General features: G+C 39.6%; 1 protein-coding gene across 2 annotated transcripts in view; it reads left to right on the forward strand.

Moving 5' to 3' along the window:
* Positions 1-21440, forward strand: part of plcb1l (phospholipase C beta 1-like) — a 147284-nt gene that overhangs the window by 90882 nt on the left and 34962 nt on the right. For both annotated transcript variants that reach the window (XR_014771911.1, XM_084737231.1), the window contains exons 10-15: positions 8279-8425; positions 9639-9796; positions 13708-13790; positions 14081-14165; positions 19128-19302; positions 21036-21122. Coding sequence is in view for 1 of the 2 variants with exons in the window: in XM_084737231.1 (XP_084593357.1) it covers positions 8279-8425; positions 9639-9796; positions 13708-13790; positions 14081-14165; positions 19128-19302; positions 21036-21122 (735 nt within the window). In the remaining variant the exon portion in view is untranslated. The remainder of the gene's footprint in view (positions 1-8278; positions 8426-9638; positions 9797-13707; positions 13791-14080; positions 14166-19127; positions 19303-21035; positions 21123-21440) is intronic.

The raw sequence follows: 21440 nt of genomic DNA on the forward strand, positions 1-21440 counted from the left end.
TACAAACACAGACACACTATTATGCTTTTATGTGCACGTAAAAACATACAAGGCACAGTCAACAGCACTTTTTATTCTTATATTAGTTGCTCATAAAGTCATTTTTCACGATTAATGCACTTGATGTAACCGAAAGTGCACTTGTGTTTTTTGGAAAGCACTTTTACACTTTTACACAATTGACCCAGACATACCCAACCTCTTCCAACCCTTCTCCAGCCCCCACCACTAATAAATTTGGCAGGGGTGTTGTCATAGCAACGCTCAGAAAATGAGGGGACATAGTGGGGTGCCAAGGAACGGAATGTTAGAAGTCTTTAAATACCACGCACGCACACACATGCACGCACGCCAGACACCGCCACCAGAATGTTTCACCCACTCCAAACACTGCCAAGCTTAACAGAGGATATTCCTGCCATTTTATTTATAAGAATGGGATTACATGAGTAGAATCCTTGAGCGTAGAGAGAGTGTGTATAAAAGATAGAGTGAGGAAAGGGTGCTGGTGTGTGTGTGTGCGCGCTTTGAGAGCTTAAACAAATAGCAAGTGGCAAGTGGAGTTCAGCAGAACACTTATGTGGTATTGCTGAATATAAGTGTACATTCAATTTTCTTAACTTGTGCGAAGACATTGCTAGGGAGTTTTATACATCCTTTTCTTTACTGACATTTGTGATAGCATGCTACTGCTCTTTACTCTAGTTCTTACTATAATTCACAAATCTTTCTTTTGTCTCTTACTTAGAAACAAGCACAAATAACTGCAATCAGCTGACCACATATGCACATGAGCCTGTGTGTTCATATGTTCACACACATATACACAGCCTTGACAACTGATTCATGAGTTACGAAAAGGAACATAGCAACATGGTGTGTGTGTGTGTGTGTGTGTGTGTGTGTGTGTGTGTGTGTGTGTGTGTGTGTGTGTGTGTGTGTGTGTGTGTGTGTGTTAGGGCTGTAACGGTTTAGATTTTTTCTTACCATGGTGACAAAGCAACATAGTCCTGTGGGATGGTGGTTTACCATGTCTGGCTTAATAATTACATTTTATTGGACATTATTAAAGCACATTGTCATAAAAGTAGCAAAGATCCTTTAAGGAATAGGGCAGTGCATAATGTGTGTGTGGTGTGAGTGAAAGTGAGCAGCAGACTGACGGTGATGCCCATAGCGGAGCAGAAAGCTGTACATGTACAGTACAGGTTACAGTGTGTTCGCAAGACCAAGAAAAGTCTGTTCTTGCTGCTGGAAAATTGAAGGAAGTTTACCCTCAAGTAAACTGAGCAGGAAAGACTAATATTAACCTAATGCTAACGCCAGCGTTACACCTTTACAACATGGACTCCAACTGCATCCCTTTAAGAAACTTTGTAATCCAGCACTGCACTGCAGCATCCTCTTTGAAGATGTGGTAAAATAAATCCACTATAATAAATCCAACACAGTGTATTTCTTCTGTAGGTATTATCCATTTTACAGTTGTTGTTGAAGTTGTTATCCACCCACTGGCAATCCCATAATGCCTTGGGTCACCAATCAGAAGCTGTCTTCCTGACTTGTGTGTGACAGCACTGATCCTTAGGTGTTTTTATACATTCATGCAATAATTTCAACAGAGATTGACCCTTAAAAATAAAATTTGCGGTGATAACACTAATGAACTCAACCCCACAGTAAACATCACATGACCAAGGTATTAAGCTAATGTGGTTGCTGCCACAGCCCTGGTGTAAATATGCTTATTCACTTTCTGGAGAAGAAGTTTGATACCTCTCTCATATCTGTTTGTTTAGTCAGTTAGTTTAACGTAGATACAGAAAAAGGGATGGCACAGGTAGCTTGGCTGTGTTCAAAGGTAATAAAAACCAGCTCTGAAGCTCACTGATTAACATGTTGTATGTCATGTGTAAGTGTGAAAAAAACAGTTGGATGTTTCATGGGGGTTTATGTGCAAGACTATTTCTTGGCCCGAAGCAGTTGCCAGTCAGCCAGCAGTAGTTTGGCAACTCATAGTGTTTCTGAATTTGCTGTATTTGCAGTTGCAGTTGCAGTTGTATTTGTTTCTCTATTCTGTGTATGTGTTGTCAAATGAATGTGTCCTAATTTGCCTAATGCAACTTGGACAATACATATGCTTGTTTTTTGCCCACTTGCATGTGCATCTGTACTGTATAATACTGCAGGCTGCAGCATCGTCCACCTACTCTACCTACCTTATTAACCATCATATACATCACAAAACTGGATGTGTAAATGCAAATAAACAAGCAGTTTTTAGGTGTGGTATTAGAGCATCGGGAGTGGCACAGAATAATTCATGAACAGCCAAGATGGATGAGAGTAGGGGATCCAACACTCCTGGACATGTTGTGCTTTCATGTTGTCTGAAGTGTCAGTGGACAGAGAGCTGCCAAAACTGGAGAACATCCCACTTCAGATATCAGGCATCAAGGTCGGGAATGTGCCAATTCATATTTTATCTCTACTGGAAAGCATGTTGTACAAGGGAGCCAAAATGGGTGACTTACTTTATACCACGTTCTGTTTATTCTCAAGCAAATCACCGGGTTGGCTTTCTTTCTTCTCCCTCATGTTATACTAAACCAATTTGAAAACACAATACAGAATGCAGAAAATATTGTATATTTGATTAGTTTATATTTTGTATTTACCCAGTGTCAGTTTATTTCCTCCATCATGGCTAAGCACCACAAACTGCAATAATCGGTTGTAGTAAGGACCACTCGCGCCGTAAATTTTGCTCTTATCCATGACCTTGTGTTAAAGATTAGATCTGTGTGCAGAAACATTTAAACAAGAGCATCTTATTAATTATATGACAACATGTCTTCAGCTTACCAATCTGTACTACATCTGAGTTAAACAATTTCACTGTATGCCAAGTGATTAAGCAGCAAGAGTGAGCACTGCTCAAATGTCATAGTAGTGCATCATTAGATTATATACCTGCATACAGCTCTTCACCAAAAACTTTTGTTGCTATGCTGCCGATCTGAAGTTTAGTACATGGTTGAATATATTAAGAAATATTTAGAGAACAAACTAATATTCTGGAGGCTATTATTAAATTGAGTTTCTGTTTTAGAATTAAAAAATGCAAATCTTTGCTGCCAGAGGAGGCTGTTTATCTAAAAACCTGTTCAGTATATCATTATTATGCCAATCACATTTGCACATTTTATTACTGATCACACTGAAACTAAATTGACCTAAGCTGACTCAAGCAGAGCTCGAGTGCCGCTTAAATAAACTCTCCAGAGTAAAGTACCTACTTTACTTTTTTTTCATTTACATGACAAAATAAATAAGGGGTGCCCAAATGCGATCAAATCATTTTTAAACCGTATTCACATGTCAGGTTTGACCACCCTGTGTTTGACTCTGATCACAGTGATGTGTTCGTACTGTGATGTTGTGGTTTCAGCCTGTCCCAGGCTCTCTGGAAGCGTGCCCTTCTCTGTCCCAGTGACAGATTTCCCCATGTGAAGTATTTATCTAGCCGGAGGAAGTGCTGCCATCTGCTCTGCAGAGGGGTCCAGAGCTCCACATGCTACCTTCAGACACACACACACGCATGCACGCAGGCACGCACGCACACACACACACACACACACACACAAACACACACTTTTTACTCTCTCAAGGACACTCTTAAATGCAAAAAGAAATGCACATGGGTGGTTTTGTGCATAACAAGCATGTGCTTTTAGATTGCACTGAAAGAGCATCATGTGGATGCATGTACACAGAGTAAGGCTGCATAAATGCATACGCCTTAATTGGAGACGGTGGATAGGGTGCCTCAGGACTGCCTCAAAATAGGTTGTATAATTTAGTAAGAGAATGGGAAAACAGTTACTTTCATTTTCTTTTCTGCTCACCCTCTTTGCTGCACGCTTTCTTTCCCTGCTACCAGCTCAGAGTTTGTGAATATAACACCTTTTCGTTCATCTCTTCTGTGCTTGATCATTGTCTTTGACTACTTCAGTCTGAGCTCGCCCAAACGATCTGAACATTGTTTGAATGCAGATGACTACAATGCTAAATGAAACAAGACACTTAAAATCTCTTACATCAGAGTAGATGGTGGAATATCATCGCGTATTCATCATCATCTATGATTGTAGAGAGGAAGCTCTTTGTCAGATTTCGTCAGTTTCTGTCAACTCTAGTCTCACAGGTTATCATTAAATTTAGAATACATTTAGACAGCGGTTTCCTCTCAGCTCAACAGAATCCTTGTTGCGGCCAAAATTTAAAGTTTTTTTGGCAGCGCTTTATCCAAAGGGGTGTGCCTAAATATAACCGTGTTATGACACCTGTCATGAACATGAATGAGTCTTGAGTGGTTAGTCAAATGTCATTCCATCAATTGTGTCATTTTTAATGTAAAGTTGACATCATTTGAGTTGTCTTCGTTATGACAACTTGACATTATCAAACTTAAAGAAACTGTTTAGCTTTACATTAAACTGTTGTAAGTGTGTCATTTATATTTTCCTCAAGCTCAAGTACAGTGGTACATTTTGGACTTGTCATGAAGATGCCATGTCACTGCGCCAAAGGAAATTATACATGACACCGTTAAAAAGCTTTTGACAGTGTTATAAAACTTCATGACATTTTTATGACAAGTCCAAAATGTGCCACTACTCTTGAGGTCAAAGAAAATATTCATGACAGCCAGTGTCAAAAGCAACCACATGTGACAGTTTAATGTCATGTTAAAACATAAAGCTAAACAGTTTCTTAGTTTGGTATTGTCAGGTAGTCATGACAAAGACATTGACAGGTGATGTTTTCTTGGTTAATATCAAATTGTCTTAAAGAAATTATTTGCTTGATTAATGTCAAGTTGTCATAACAACGTCTCAAACAATTCCTACTTTGCATTAAAAATTACATAATCGACCAAATTACATTTAATGACAGTCATAAACATTCCTAAAGACATGTTCATCTCAAGTGTTATGACATGGTCATGACAGTGTAATGACAGCCTTATACACACCTCTTCAAATAAAGTGTTTTTGTTTGTTTGTTTGTTTGTTTGTTTGTTTGTTTGAATCTAACTTGAATGTAGCCTTTCATACGCCCTTTCTTCCAGATCTTGCTTCACCCTTCAGGAATCACCTTTAGAGTAGCACCTGTAGGTTTTCACTCAAGTACACCTCTAATCCCAACCATGTTAACACCATTTTCGCCTGTTTGACCTACAAATGTCTTGGGATCTGGAGAAAGTCTGTGTCTCTGTGTCTGTGTGAGTGTGAGCGGCGCAGAGGTTAGGCCTCAGCCTGGCAAATGGAGGTCCTGGCAGTCAGCAGGGAGTAAGACGCTGAGTGCGACTGAGCTCACATGTCACAGACAGCAGCCAGCCTTAATTAGTCCAGCAACTCTGCAGAGGGCGGCACCGCATTAATTAGCATAAAGTGGCCGGAGGGACCTACTGCAACCGTCGAGCTTGCATCATTTAGCATATTTAGCATAACGTCAAGACAGAGTGTGTGTGTGTGGGTAGAGGAGGTTGCAAATGTTATGGTTTCGCCTTGAGCGCTTGTTATACGTTGTACAAAATTGAACCCATGCAGGTGTGGTGTGTGATGTGTATGGTAATGTGTATGGAAATTTTTAATCTTGTGTCTGGATGACTGGAGATGTGAGCTTTTCTTCTGCTGCTTCTTTCTTATTTATTCAGCATTATTCACTTTCTGGAGCACACTCAGCGAACACATGAGCTCAGTAATGACAGTGAAAAGGCAAAGCTTAATATGAGTGACCTTGACAAACAATCAAAACAAGGGAAATAAGGGCAGGTTCCCTTTTGCACATCCGTGTGTGACTTATTGTGGACAGTAGAAATGCTAGAGGAAGCTAGTGGACACTGAAATGTAGAAAACTATGTTTGTCCTGTAAATTTCACGTGAAAGGAGGAGATTTTCATGCATTTATCCACACATTTAATATTTCTAATGAAGGCTAATAACTGACAGTATACCTCCAAAGAAAATGTAAGAAACTGAGGCACAAGCTTTAAGGATTAACTACAAAGGCTTTGAACAACCAGAGAATAAGGATTCACGCTAAATTTAACTACTAATATAATCTCAATGTTAATTAGTGATTGTGAATATTTTTGTCTTCACACTGCATATCTGAATATAGCTGCAGTAGGTGTCAACAGTACAGTGTACAAACAAACATACTGTACTTGAATAAGGCTGCTACCCATGCACAGTTGGGAAGAAATGAAATACAAATACTCAATTTCGAGTATTTCTAGTTTTTAGTGTGTACTTTACTACAACTTTTTACTTTGACACCCTACATTTTAACATAAATATCAGTATTTTATGCTGCACACATTTTCAAAGCAGGTTTATTTTGTTTTATTGCATTTGAGAGGAGTCATTAGTTATTTTTATTTTGCATGATGGCCTTCCCAACATCAAGACAGATTTTCATCCTAAATGAATGAGACAATAACACATAGAGAAGACAAGTCCTTTGTTTATTCATCAGTACTTATCACACACTTAGACTTTATTGTCACCAAGGGGAAATTCATTTCCACAGCACTGTACACATTAGTCAGTAAATACCTTGAAGTCAGTATAGTACAGTCTATGCTGTTGCAATAGAGCATGAGCCATCGCCTGTTGTCAAAACAGACGTAACAAGATGAAAACAAAAAATAAGATGTAACAAGACAAAACCAAGAAAAGAGGGAGACTCGACTGCGGGGAAAAGGTGAGGTTCATTTAGCTTTGCACAGAAGCTGCTAGTAGAAATGTCCTTGAGAGGGTGATTTTTTTCCTTTTATATTTTGAGCAACACTTTAGTGACTGCATTTTTTCACTTTTACTCAAGGAAGGAAGTTGAATCAGTATTTCTGCTTTTACCAGTCTTTTTTACAGAAGTGTCTGTTCTTCTGCTTGAGTAAAGACTGTGTACCTTTGTGCCCATGTTACATATTGCACACACAATGTTGCTCAAGAGGGAAAAAATATTTTGTGTCACGTAGTCATTCAACACCATATTCTATACACTATGATTTGACTCATGTAGGTTTAAGGAAAAGGCTGGAAATATGTTTGGTGTTGTCAAAAGCACATGAAAAGATCAAAATCAAGAATGTGTTAGACTGTGTGTCAGTACTTTACAACTTCTCCACACTGTCAGTGGCACTCAGGAACAAGCCCATTTATTCATTTATTCATTCCCACTGAAGATGGAAATGTTTAAAGAAGGCTAGAAAACAGCAGACTATACTAGTTCCTCACAAACAAGACTAAATTGTGCATTTCAAGGAGAGACTTCCTTCTGGGTGAACAAGTACTTATTTGTGCATTTATGTGCACAACGGGGAAGGAAATGTGAAAATAGACCTCATTGTGTTATATCTTATACATTGTATTTACTGTATGGTGGCAGTGGACATCATTTTGATTTTGCATGTGGATTTTCCAGTGTCTTTTAAGGCAGAGATGAGAAGTTGAAAGTCTGCGTGGAGGACCTCTGACTGTTGTTTGTTGTTTGGAGTTGAGGGGATTTAAAATTGCAGTGTTGTTAGGGGAGATGGATATACTATGTACAAGTGGAATAATGCTAGATCTGATGTCAAGTACTTTGTCTTTAATAAAGTTAGGGAAATTCTCACAATCAAAAGACAGATGTGTCTAACCAGGAGGGGGGAGTGGAAGAGGTGACACTTTAAAACACTAAAAAGTATCCTGGGATTATAACAAGTACTGAGCTGCAATGAGGGCCGCAACAGTTGCCTCAAAAGACAGCAGCAGAGAGGAGAACAGATTGCAAGTTTGACAGCAACAAACAAAATCTGATTGATTTAGCAAAAAAAAAAAAAGAATTAATAAATTAAGCAAAAACAGGATGAGTGAGAAAGAGATAGAGGATTGTCAATAAATGAAGTATGTGTGTGTGTGTGTGTGTGTGTGTGTGTGTGTGTGTGTGTGTGTGTGTGTGTGTGTGTGTGTGTGTGTGTGTGTGTGTGTGTGTGCCACACACACACACACACACACACACACACACACACACACTGGTTCATTCCTCAGGTTGAGAGCCTTTAACTGCATCCCCCTCCATCTATGAAAATGAATATTTTTCTCTTTTGCTTTGTGTTGTTTGTTTGTGTCGAGGATAAAGGAATTACAAATGTACATTTCATTCATTATACAGCCCGTTGATATAAAATGACCAGCAAATGACCCTTTGAACTCTTGTGTTTGCGCAGGTCAGATCTCGGTGGAAGGCTTTGCCAGGTATCTGAGCGGGGAGGAGAACAGCATCATCCCTCCTGAGAAGCTGGACCAGAGTGAAGACATGACCCTCCCCCTCTCCCACTACTTCATCAACTCCTCACACAACACATACCTCACAGGTACCCTCATACACGAAGACATTTGAATTCTGTCTGTCTCTTTGCACTCACAAGCTACCACTCAGCTCGATTTTACTCGTCACTGATTGCACAGGCGCATCCTTTATTCCTCTGCACATGGACGGATCACTCGTTCATTTAGAAACATAATTATGGTTGCACAGGTGAATACACACAGCTTTATACTTCACAGGTCAGTCAATCAAACACCCTGGTGCATACAAGCCCCCCTTTCCTGCATTACCTCTCAAGAGGTTATCCAATCAAGTCGTGCCATGAGACTCAATTCATTGATATTCATGAGTTAAATATTTCTTTAGACTGGTAGTCACAGTAACTGGCTCCTGGCAGTGCACAAGCATGGCAGGCACAATACAGAGGCCATTTTCTTTTCAATGGTTATTAGAATTCATCTATTCAAATCTATTCTGGGGGGAACTGGAGAGCATCGAATCTTTCAAGTGGATCAAATTTCTCCAGCGATGGAAAAAATGGAATTTCTGTAATAGGCCAGCCTCATAGCCTGCAAAATGAAGAAATGAGAAAAACAACAGGTCCTTGATGCTCTCCTCACGAACGAGCTCTGTTTATTCTTTATGTATTTTTAAAGTGACACTTTGGGACATTATTACAGGCAGCAGAGAGGTGCTGCAGTGCAGGATGCATTTCTGTCCATTCAACTTTACAAGTCTGCTTAACACACAGGATAATTAGACTGACAGCGCCTTGTGCAACTTATTCATTCATGTTCATGTATTTCCAACGTATTGATCCATGGTAATTCAAAGCAATGTTTTATGCAGTGCACAACACATGAATTCATTTAGTAAATAAAGTTTCCCTGATGATGATTTCCCTGATGGGTTTCGTTATCAAAAGAGAAGCAAGAAAGACTGAGAGAAAAAAATGAGTAAAGGAAAGAAAAAGAGGGAAAAAATGAATGAAGTGAGAATACAGATCTGCTTCTCGCTTTGACACAGTTCCCACCACGTTGCAGGAAAGCATGCTGCTAATGTGAAGAGATAATTGCTTTGCTAATGGTGACAGGGTGATGAGATTTGCCTGCTTCAGATAACGACAATTGTATTGTTTTCACTGCATGCTAACAACTAATGTGGTTAATGAGCTCTTGAAACTTGGGAGGACATGCTTCTGTAGGTATCCTGGGATTATTGTGACAATTACCTGATGTGGTGTGTGTGTGTGTTTGCAGCCGGCCAGCTTGCAGGGAACTCCTCTGTCGAGATGTACAAACAGGTTCTTCTGTCAGGGTGCCGCTGCATTGAACTGGACTGCTGGAAGGGTCGCACCACAGAAGAAGAGCCCGTCATCACTCATGGTTTCACCATGACAACTGAAATCTCCTTCAAGGTAACACAAGAAGAGCAGAGTCATAGTGATACAGGCGGGGGGTTGGGTGGGGTCTTTGTCTACAGACACCGAGAGGGGGGTTGTGGGTAAACAAACCTTGCAGACAGATGATGTAATCCACATGTTGTACACACGATCCAGTTGCTGCATCAGATACTGATGCTTGTGTTTGGCCAACACCCACAACCTTCTGTGTTTTTGTTTCTTTGTGTTTCTAGTTATTTTATAAAATGGGCTTGTATTTCAAGGTTTCACCTTAGAGCTTCACTTTTGAAAGATATTAGTTAGATGATGTTAGTTTTACTGTCTTGAGTCTTCTGTTTTTAACTTTGTATGATTTCCAAAAAAAAGAGGAAAATAATCAAATGTGATGAAGTATAGTACAGTATAGTTATTTAAAATTTTCCAAATTGAATTTACTGTATCATGATGTAGACCATTACTCTATGGCAAATGGCATTACTGTGATATAAAATTACTTATACCATGAAGAAGATTGAAGATTTTGGCTGGACCACCCACCACTGCACCAGTGATTAATGGTGGCAGTGGTGTGGTACAGGTTGGATATTAAAGCAAACACTCCTGGAGCTGCTACTTTGTCAGAAATACAACAAAAGAACAAGTGACTTATCTGTTCACAGTGCAGCCAAACAAACTCAGGTTGCTTTTATAAAAAAGTCAGTCGATAATAATAATTGATCTGATTTCATACTGCATACGAGGCAAATAATTTTCCACATAACAGAGCACTGTAAAATTACATTTTGTGTTACTGCTTCACAAAAAAGACACCCCATGTTTGGCTTGCGAATGTTTCATTTGCATTAGCAGTAGGTTCATACAGCTCTGACATAATCTAAAGAGAGTGAACAGTAAACAGTGAACCTGTTATCAGTGAGACAGATTACTGTGAATCCCTCCAGCTTCAATAGGCAGTCTGAATCCTGCGCAGGAATAGCAGTAACTGCAGTAATCTGCCACTAACAATAAAAAACACTGTAAAGAGAGGTAATAACTCAATGTAAATACAGTGGATGGCTATTGCAGAAGAAATCCTGACTATAAATAGTATCAGAAATTGGGTTTGATTTGATTAAGATTTTAAGGATTATAACTTGAATCTCTGTATACAGCAGGGAATAAAACACACAGATGGAAAAACAGTCAGAAGATAAAAGTAAGTATGGAGGAAAGCAGAGCTGAATAAGAAAGAGAAAATGGGAAAAACAAAAAGTGGGGCATGCATGTAGCAGATGGCAAATGGTAAGGGACGGGAGAGCACTGAATTGAAGCGCTAAGGGACGCTTAATTGATGTCTCAAAAGCTGAGAAGACAAAGAGAAATAATGTATTTATATGAGGAGGAGGGTGTGAAAATCTGAGGGCAAAGTAAGTGTCAGTGGGAAAAGAAAGAGAGAGGAGGGCGGATTGATTGATAGCGGAAATTTAGATCTAATGAGAGTAACAAAAGAAGAAGAAGAACAAGCTTAATAGAATTATCCTGAGAGTGAAATACAAAAAGAGAGGAGCTGTGAAAGACAGAGAGCTACAGATGGAGAGGGTTGAGTTACTGACAAAGATTTTTATTGGATGAGATGGCACAAATGGAAATGAAGGCAATAACTGTACTGACACCAGTGTTAATGATGGTGTACTTGACTTAGACAATCAGTGGCTTAGAAATCTGATATCACATGTTGAACTGTCTCCACTGGATTCTAGCAGTGACACCCCTTCGTGGCCCGGCTCCCATTTTCATAAACAAATCCATGATTTGTGGGACATGAATCACCAAGCACGTACTTTGGGCACAGGATTTTCTTTCTCATTTATTAACCAGAGAATGGACCATCACGCTTATTCTGCACGCACCTATTTTACACCAATACAAGCATTTGATAAACACAGCTGCGTAATTCCTCCTGCGTCAGTAGCCTCAATACACCATAATGCCATGCAGTCAGGCAACATCTTCCAATTGTGGTAAGATGGAGTGTAATTTATTTTTTCTACTACTGAAAGACTATCTTCCTATCTTATCACTCTTGCTCTCTCCTACAGTTATTTATTTCAACAGGGTTGGGCATGTTCTCTAGGGGAGGCTCTCAGGCTTTCTAGGAAATGTAGGGAATCATATCACTGTAGATGGATATGATTCTGGCTGCTATATGAGCAAGAGAGTGTGTTGAAATTGCTTTATTTTCCCCATGAATCTGCAGGATATTGTGGCATAAACCAAAGGTGACATTGTTTTTAATTTGCATCACACAGAGGTGGGTAGAGAACTAAAAGTCTATACTCAAGAAAAAATACAATTACTCTCACAAAAAAGAGACGTATAAGACTTATAAGTGAAAATTACCATTCGAGGAGCCCACCTAAGTGAAAGTTTAAAAAAAAGGGTCAATAAAATACTCAGAGTCAGGGTTTCCACTGGTCATTAAAAAGTATGAAGTGTAAAATCCAATTATGTCACATTTAGACCTTAAAATGCCTCAAATACAATTTTTATTCAGTGCTGTGTTCAGCTAAATCACTGTTTCTGTCCCTGCTGTGTTAGCCTGATGAGCTAAGCTAATGTTAATTTCGCAGGAAAGATTGTTCCTCAGAAAAAATCAAAACTCAACACAGGTCCATAAAGATATCAGACAACATACTGGTTAATTCTGTACTGAGATGAACATTTAACATAAACATTTTTATAGTTGTGAAAAAGGTCTTAAATTACATTTATAATGGTCTCAAATGGTCTTAAATTTAACTTGTTGTTGTAAAGTACAATTTACTTTTCTTTTTAAAATTTTTTAAGGTGTACTGCAGTTATGAAAGTAACACAAATACCGACGTTGGCATTAGGTTGGGTTAACTGCTTTCTTAAGCACACTGATTTGAAATCCCAACAGACCACTAGCTAAAACATAAGTTAATGACAATAACATCAAATTTTAATGTTACATGTGAAAAAGAAGCCAATGTTAGCTAGCTAACTACATTTTCACCTGCAGTATGTGCAGCCTACGTCAGCGTACTTGTGAAGGTTAGATGAGCAGAGATCTCAGTGTTGTTTTGGAGGCACAGCAAGTGATTCATCTCTTAACTCAGTTTTTTAAAGTTTGGTTTCAGAAGTGTACCAGATGTGGCCAGGGACTGTCGCTGGAAGGTGCCTCTTTATCTTGGTTTTGCTCCTTCATGATTGCATCATGGTAAAAAGACAGATGGAGCTTATTTTTCTTCCAGGCAGCTTGCAACTCGTAGATGTGCTCCTTACGCACTCTTCCCCCACACACTCAATCACACAATTAGAGCAGACTAGTTGTACTGAAGGTATAAATGGCAAATGTAAAAAGTAAAAGGTAGATTACTGGCTTAAAAATATAACCAAGTAAAGAGATTCTTTTATTTATTTATTTGTTTATTTCTCATGGACAGTGCAAGAAACACAATTGTAGGTCACAATAACAAGATACAGATGTTTTGTATGTAGGGCTTATAGACAAGGCTAATTTTCAATACTTGTCTCTGGTTAGGATTTTATTCTGAAAGCATAATGAAAAAACAAAATTGAGTTCATAATAAATAGTACAATAAACAGAAATCAATGATCACAATGATCTGGTTTTGGTTTGGTTTTGTTTCAACCAGTGTTTTACTTTTTCATTAAATGTTTTCGAATCCAGCAGACTGTAGAAATACAGTTTTAAAAAAAGAACATGAAAAGTAGTTGTTGTTTAAAACCCTTTTTTTTCTTTTTTTTTCACTTGTGTGCATTATTTGTTAACTTGTTACTGCCGACCCCAGGCATTATATCACTCAAGTAGCAATGAGAACATTCTGCCTTAGAGGTGTGTGTAATAATAATAATTTACAGTGATATTATCAATCATATTTCTTTTCTGTTTGTGTTTTTAGGAGGTGATCGAGGCCATAGCAGAATGTGCCTTCAAGACCTCACCCTTCCCCATCATCCTGTCTTTTGAGAACCACGTGGACTCGTAAGTCAGCGGATCGTTTCAAATCAGGGGTGCAAAGTCCGCAGGAGAATTGTCGACTTATTGATCAGTACTAACATCAATAACCCTAATCAGCTATTTTGTTTGTATCAGCTGTATAAACATGTACAAAGCCTTAGGGGAAAAGTTCTCATTGGTTGTTTTTTCTTTTAATGGCTCCAAGGGGCTTCTTGCAACATACATATTCAGTGAATATTGATGTTTCGTTGAGAAACCATGATGATGATGTGTGTGTGTCTGTGTTTCTTTTTTTTATGTGTGATGCCTCCCAGACCAAAGCAGCAGGCTAAAATGGCAGAGTACTGCCGGTCAATATTTGGAGACGCATTACTGACAGAACCTCTGGAGAAATATCCTGTGAGTACATAAGATGCTCAAAGACACACACATGTGCATGTGCTCACACACATGTTCATACTCTCTATTTTTGTCTCTCTTTCTAACACGCACACACAGATAAGTATGACATGGCCAGCAGCGAGGGATTCGGCAGATATTATCACACAGATGAGTGCACCGAAGAAGTGTCCTTGAACACTGCTGCCCAGTACGCCACCCATATAGATACACATATACATTCAGGAGGCAACAAGCCACCACTTATTGCACTCTCACGTATACACACACATATATTTATTCAATTGTGCACTTATACTACTATTTGTTAGTTTTTATGTCACTTTTCCCCTCACTGTCTTTCTCACAAACAGCAACAAATCGACATGCCCTTTAGCACCTGGCAAAATGTGTTGTCAGTGTTTTTCCTCTTCCTGTCACTCCCGGCGTGTTCTTAAATGGCCTCCTATATTTTGTCTCTGTGTCTCACTCTCTCCACACTCTTAAAAATTCTCCCCCTGAAGGGCTGAGGTTCTACTCACAACCATTTGCTTATTTAAAACTTTTTTGAAGAAATGGTTCATCGGGGGTCCTTCGTAATCCAAAGAAGCTTTTGTGGAAGAAATAATTCTTCAAGGAGTGTTGATGTCAAAAGAGTTCCTCAGGGATTGTTAAGATCAAAAGAGGTCTTGGTAGAACCCCCTGGATGGGTTCTAGATAAAATCTTTGGAATGTAAAAGGGTTCTCAGCAGAACCCCCCTGTTAGTACCCTTAGAGAGTGTAAACATTCTGGATAGATTTTTTTGGAAGAAAGAGTTCTAAAAGGATTGTTGAGATCTTTGAAGAGCTCGTTTGTCAAGGGTTCTTTGTACCATAATGTAAAAGGGTTCTCTGTAAATCCCCCTGGATGGGTTCTAGATGAAACCCTTATGATGTAAAAGGGTTCTTGGTAGAACCCCCAGAGCGAGTTCTTGTTAGCCCTCTTAGAAGGAAGAAAGCTTCCAGATAGAACGTCCAGAGAGGGTTCAGGGTGGAACTAGTACACCATTGAAGGGCTCTCTGTAGAACCTCTCAAAGGGAGTTCAAGGTGAAACCTTTCAGAGATGGTTCTAACTGTACCCCTTTATGTTGGGTCCTAGGTAAAGTGGAACCTTTATATCCGAAAAGGGTTCTTTTATGGTGACAGTGCAGTATTCATTCTCCTCTTCAGTCCCAGACACACACATACCTGTGGCTCTGTTTTACGTGCAGTGGAAGCCAACTTTTAATGGATCACCCCGCAGTCATTTTTATTCCCCTGCATCACCTCTCTGTTATCATGGGAGCAACTGCAAACGACAGCCGTGTAAGATTAAACGGAAGTGTTTTACGCTGTAATCTAAACGTGGCTTTTCTTGGCAGCCCTTTATCTGTCTCTCCTCTGTTGCCATGGCTACCAGTCAAAAGCGTGCTTTGTCTCTTTGTGGCCAAACTCTTTTTTTTTTTCCCCAAAGGCGTCTTTGTGTGTATTGACGCAGGCACTTACGTGAGGCAAATGTCGACACTTGCGGGCGCACACACAAAAACATACCACAATCCTGCACACATATGTACTTCCCTGTAACATAGCACTTTCTCCTTGCACGTTATTCACCAGGGATGTCTTGTCCCTGTTGGTATAACAGTACAGCTTAACTTCCCACCAGCCTTCTGACTGGATTTGACATTGAAGTATTATCAGGGAGAAGCCTTTCGAATGGAGTGGCAGAGGCAAGGAGAAGGAGAAGGAGAAGGAGAGAGATATGAGGAGACAGACACGAGGGAGAAGTTAGAGAGAGGGAGACAGAGAGAGTGCCACTGAGGAATCAGATTTCTACCACTGAGCATGTAATAACTGGGAAAGGTGAGTGCAATGACAACCACTCCCCTCTGGCTCGGAGACAGCCATGTATACAGCGTATCGAATGGGATATCAGCTCCGATAGTCCATAGGGACAGGGCCAGATAGGGTAATATAGCTAGATTGGTTCCAGCTGAGCCTAAGGTGAGAATAAAGAGGATTACAGATTTCTCAGAAATTCAAGCTCCTCTTGTATCTCCACTCAATAAAACTGTCATTCATGGTGCATAAGAGAGGCTGGTGGCAATGTTTGTTTTTTTTTGTTTTGTTTTTTTAATTTCAATTAAACTGAGAATGGTCTGGTCTTTTCTGAAAAAAGAAATTACTTAAAAATTGGATCCTCCGTGAACATGTTTTCTTGTTTGTTATATGGCTCTCATCAGTGCATTCATTATGCTGATGAAGACTGTATTGCCAGGACATTTTCATTACAACTGCAGAAAAAATATGAAATGTTGTGAAAAAAAGCTGTTTTTCTTGCAGTTTGTTCGATCTTGTTGAGGCTTAGTTTTAAGCTGCGGACAGTGCAGAACTGGCAAGGCGAGATGTACTCGCACGTAGAAGGCAGGCGGATATGGGAATAATGTGGGCAGAAGAGCAAACATAAGCTGTTGGAGCTAGCGTAGCTAGCAGGCTAACAACATCATCCCACCAATTTAAGATGATACATCTTTAATCAAAGACTTCATTAGTCTAACAAGGTCCTTGCTCTTAATGTTGGCCATGAAGCATCCTTCCTACTGGTATTATTTCAGAATACAGTGATAGAAACAAGAAGATTAACAGGCAGCATTTCCTAAAGCCTGGCTATGGAGAGCCTTGCAGGGGTGCTTGCACAGGTTCAGAGTTCAGTAAAGGTGAACCTTGACTTGACAATCTGCCAATCTTTTAGACATCTAAAAAACATTGTTGAATTTGGAAGACGTATTCAGATCTGTTACTTTTTTTTTTTTCTAAATACATGAGTTAAACTGTTGTTCATGGTTTCTGTGTTCAGGATTTTTTGGGTGGACCTGAAACATGGCTTGGTGACGTGCTGGAGCCATGGTCCCCCCCCCCCCCCAACAATATATAAGTCACAAGAACTGGCACATGAATGACGCCGCCTCCCCCTCCCCTCTCCCTCGCAAATGGTCAGTTACAAACATATCCCAGCGACTCTCTGAGTCCAGATCAGTCCAGCAGTTCACTTCAGCCCACTTCAGATCCAACAACCCTGTCACCATCCTCGGGCTCCGATGGCTCAAACTTGTCTGGAAATGTCCAGTAAAGCTGATGGAGAGAGCATTCATGTTTGTGGTTACGTCAGAGCAGAAAAAAAATAAATTTTTCATGATTTTGAGACCTCAGTTTATATGCTCTGGGATTTTTTTTTAATTATTCAAATTTGTCTGGGTGGTTAATTCTTAATTTCTGTGGTGTGACAAACTCAGAACAAAGATTATATTGTTGCTTTACAAGATTTCAGGGAAAATTACAGTATTGGATTGGTATTGGTATTGGCAGATGCTCAAGAATGCGGTACTGGACATTAAAGTGTTATCAAGCCACTGTATGTGCTTACAGTGTAAGTACATACAGTTATGACATAACTGAAGTAGGGTAAAAAGTTCCATATTTGCTTCTGAAAAAAGTGGAGTATGAAGTAATAATAATTAATAATAATAATTCATTATACTTATATAGCGCTTTTCAAAATACTCAAAGACGCTTCACAAAAGACAAGAGAAAGGAAGAAACAGCATACAAAAAATAAATCAGCATAAAATAAAAGTAGCATAAAATGGAAATACTCAAGTAAAATACAAGTATATAAAAATTGTACTTAAGTACAGAACTTTAGTGAATGTATTCAGTTACATTCTATTACTGGTCAGGTATCAGGCTGTTAAAGTGTTGAGGAGCAGAGCAAATATTCCTAGACATCTCTTTTTTAGAGCATTTTCTGCCTCTACTTGTTCTATTGATGCCCTCTTTTTACATCCTTATTACAACTGAACAAAACAAGGATTGGGGATTTGGAGAAAACGCTTAACTGAATCTATCCAGGTAGTTTAATTAGACGGGTTTAGTGTTGTGCATTTGAGTGCAGTCAGGAATACGTGCCACATCCTGTGTAGAACTGGTCCCATTTTAGTAGAGCTGCCTGAGTGAAGCCAAGGCAAACAGGACGTCTTATCTTTATTTTATCACTTCTCAACAACAACAACAGAAAGGTGTAGATGGATGTGTGTGGCATCTGGGAAAGTGGGTTATTGGACGTAAAAAATCTGGGCTCAAGTTTGGTGCATGAATCATTGCTTCCTTACTCTTGAAAAAATTCAAGTGAAAGTAAGAAACGTTTCAAGTTTGGTTGCTTATAGCTGATAAGTTGTAAACTCTATGTGAGTTGTGAGTGTATGTGTGTATTCAACATCAGTGCTGACTTTCTCAATAATGCATTATTAATATCCCTAAACACTGTGATCCAAAAGCAGTGTACCCCATAAATAAATCAGAGATCTGCCTACTTCGAGCCAGCTCCCTTGAGAGGGCGAATGTTTGTGTTGAACGTTCAGTTTCCCCCCAGGAAGCTGATTTTAATGTTGAAAGTGTAAACTTTTGAGCTGTTACATCAACAGAGTTTGTAATGCTCAGTGCACATCCTTGCGGTCACTAACAAGCGCTACTCAGCAGATTTTTACATGGAAAACTTTTGGATTTTTTTTTCTAAATCTGCCATGAATTTACATCTTTAACCACTCACTCCAGTACACATCTTGAGTATTTTCTCCCTGTAATTAATTAGCTAATTTGTCCCGAAACACTTGTGAATTATAGCTGTAATGGAGAAATCTTCAGTCATGCAGCAGTATTTTGGACGTTGATAACAGAATTTTCTTCTGTTGAAACAATTTTCAGTGCTTGTCTTGACAAGAATCCCACGTGTCTTCATCCTTCAACAGATCACAGTCATAAAACAGAAAATTGCTTTAGTCTGCAGAAGCCTTTGTCATGAGCTTTCTCTGTGTCTCTGTCTTTCTTTGTTTTATGTGACTTTATTATATTAACATATTTTTTTTGGTCTCTGTGCCTTGTTCATTGCTTTCTTCACCCCTGTCAAGCTGGAGTCTGGTGTGCCACTACCCAGCCCGATGGAGCTGATGGGGAAGATCTTGGTGAAGAACAAGAAGAAACACCACAAGACAGACGGAAGCACCAAGAAGAAACTGTCCGAGCAGGTTTCCAACACCTACAGTGATTCCTCCAGTGTGTGTGAGCCCTCCTCCCCAAGCGCAGGTACAGCACTCCCCTTAACTCACATCCTACAAACAGAGCCATCATGTCACACTGGGACCGTTGACTTACAGTGTTTCAGTTTTAAAATATAGCCTAAACGTCTGGGTCCGTCTGCAGTATGAACCCAGACCTCTGTGCCGTCCAGAAAGTGAACCACTGGAGCAAAACAGTGCTATTGTTTATCATTCATCATTTTCATGGCCCTCTCCATCAGCTGAAGGTATTATTGGCTGTTGCATACACTCACTGTCAGGCATACCGTGCTAGTCACTGGGGTGTCTTAAACACAGGCCAGTAGTGGCCTTCAGTGTGTGTGTGTGTGTGTGTGTGTGTGTGTGCGGCTTTGTGTACATTAAACTAGAACTGTCTGGTGAATTTTTATACATCTCAGTTTATGGATTTTTATATTTTTACAGCTGCTCTATAGTTTTTAGTTTTCCCTAATCAGTCATATAAGCTTTGGGGTTGGCCACACTTCACATATGTTCTTTATATGTATGTTTTTATGGATATTTTAATTTTTTTTTTAACTTTATATTTCTCAGTATTTATTCATGTTTGTACACACAATATGCAATTTAGCTGCAAATTACAATAGACCTTGCAATCAATTACCTTCAATTACTTCTGGTATCTGAGCTGAAAGCTTTTTCTTACTCTAACACACACTGCCCCCTGGTGTAAGACATGAGCAGCACAAGTGTTTGACCGTAACAATGAATCACCACAGCAGATGGGAAATCACTGAGGCAGTGTTAGATCAGTGCAACAGTGTAGGTTAGGTTTTTGAAATGCAGCATAATGACATTTTTACCTGAAAAACATGCAGTGGACGATGGGTAGTTTTAGGATTCTTGAGTCTGCAGAGCTGTTTGTCAGACAGTCTCAACAAGCAGCAGTTATCGGAGGCCCAACTCCAATTCGGCCCCTACAGCCCTCCTCCACCAATTCCCATTCTGTTTACATGTTTTGTGTCATTCCAAACCAGTTACTCTTAAGGACAAGTGGATTATAAAGCCCTCCAACTATGAGTCTGCATTCATGCAGGGTTACAAACCACACTCTTCTCAAGTGCAGCACCTCTTTTGTGTCTGGGATGGAGGAGACACCGCATAGTTACAAGTGTTATTTTCACTGGATAAGTAATAATTTGCCTCACCACAAAGAGACATTTGATACAGACATTGTGCACATGTGATGGAAATACAGGATGAAAAAAATGTTCAACAAAAGAAGACATGTAGCCAAAGAAGCGATGATCATTTGCTGCAGGTGTGGTATGTCACATGTGTTTGTAGATGATGGCATATGGGAATTTGAGATGGTGACTCTATGTATTTATCAGAAGTCTGATGACGAGCCTGGTGCTCGATACATCACTAGCAATTCAATTCTTTTACTTGGTGTGTACATTGATCTGTTTCCACTTTTCTAACCTAATGAGTCATCAACATTTTTATGAACTCTCTTGGCTAACCTGAAGTATGGCAGCTGGACAAGGACACTGTCGTAAGGGGTTTTAAATTAAGAAATAGCATAAAAAGAGGCCAAAGTGAGAAGAAATTTCACCAGCCTAACTGTTACATGTTGTTCTTTGAAGCAGCACAAAGCTTTTTACTGTCATTTATTGTCCTGTCATACTTGGTTATTGCAGTTATACAGTATTTTGACCCATGAAGTATTGTTGTGTTAGATGCATGTTTGGTGCTGATCAGGTTGTTTATTTCACTCAGGTTCAACCAAAGAGGAGATGGCAGATTCCTCGCAGCCCTCTGAGGGTGCTGAGCTCAGCCTGAGGCCGCAGGGCAGAAAGTCTATCGGTGAGTCATACACGGTACATGACCTCAGATTCTGAGGGAAATCATTAGAAGTGCTCTCATAAGGCTGCCTGCAGAAGCTGTAGGTCAGTTCAGCCATTATGCTGCTAAAATTAATTTCCTCAGACAGTGTGACCTCAGATTCAGTGGGAAATCTTTAGTAGATCTCTCATTACGTGGGCGCAAGGGATGGCTCAGCTCGACCAAAACAATATTAAAATTAATTTCCTCAATCCATGAGCTCTGTGGGTTGGGACCTGTCGGTGTAAACCTTATTTGTGTCCCTGCTTAAGATATAATGGCGGCGACGGATCCCAGATA

The sequence above is a fragment of the Lutjanus erythropterus genome, chromosome 15 (assembly GCF_056507025.1).
Source record: "Lutjanus erythropterus isolate fLutEry1 chromosome 15, fLutEry1.hap2, whole genome shotgun sequence".
NCBI classification, from domain to species: Eukaryota; Metazoa; Chordata; class Actinopteri; order Lutjaniformes; family Lutjanidae; genus Lutjanus; species Lutjanus erythropterus.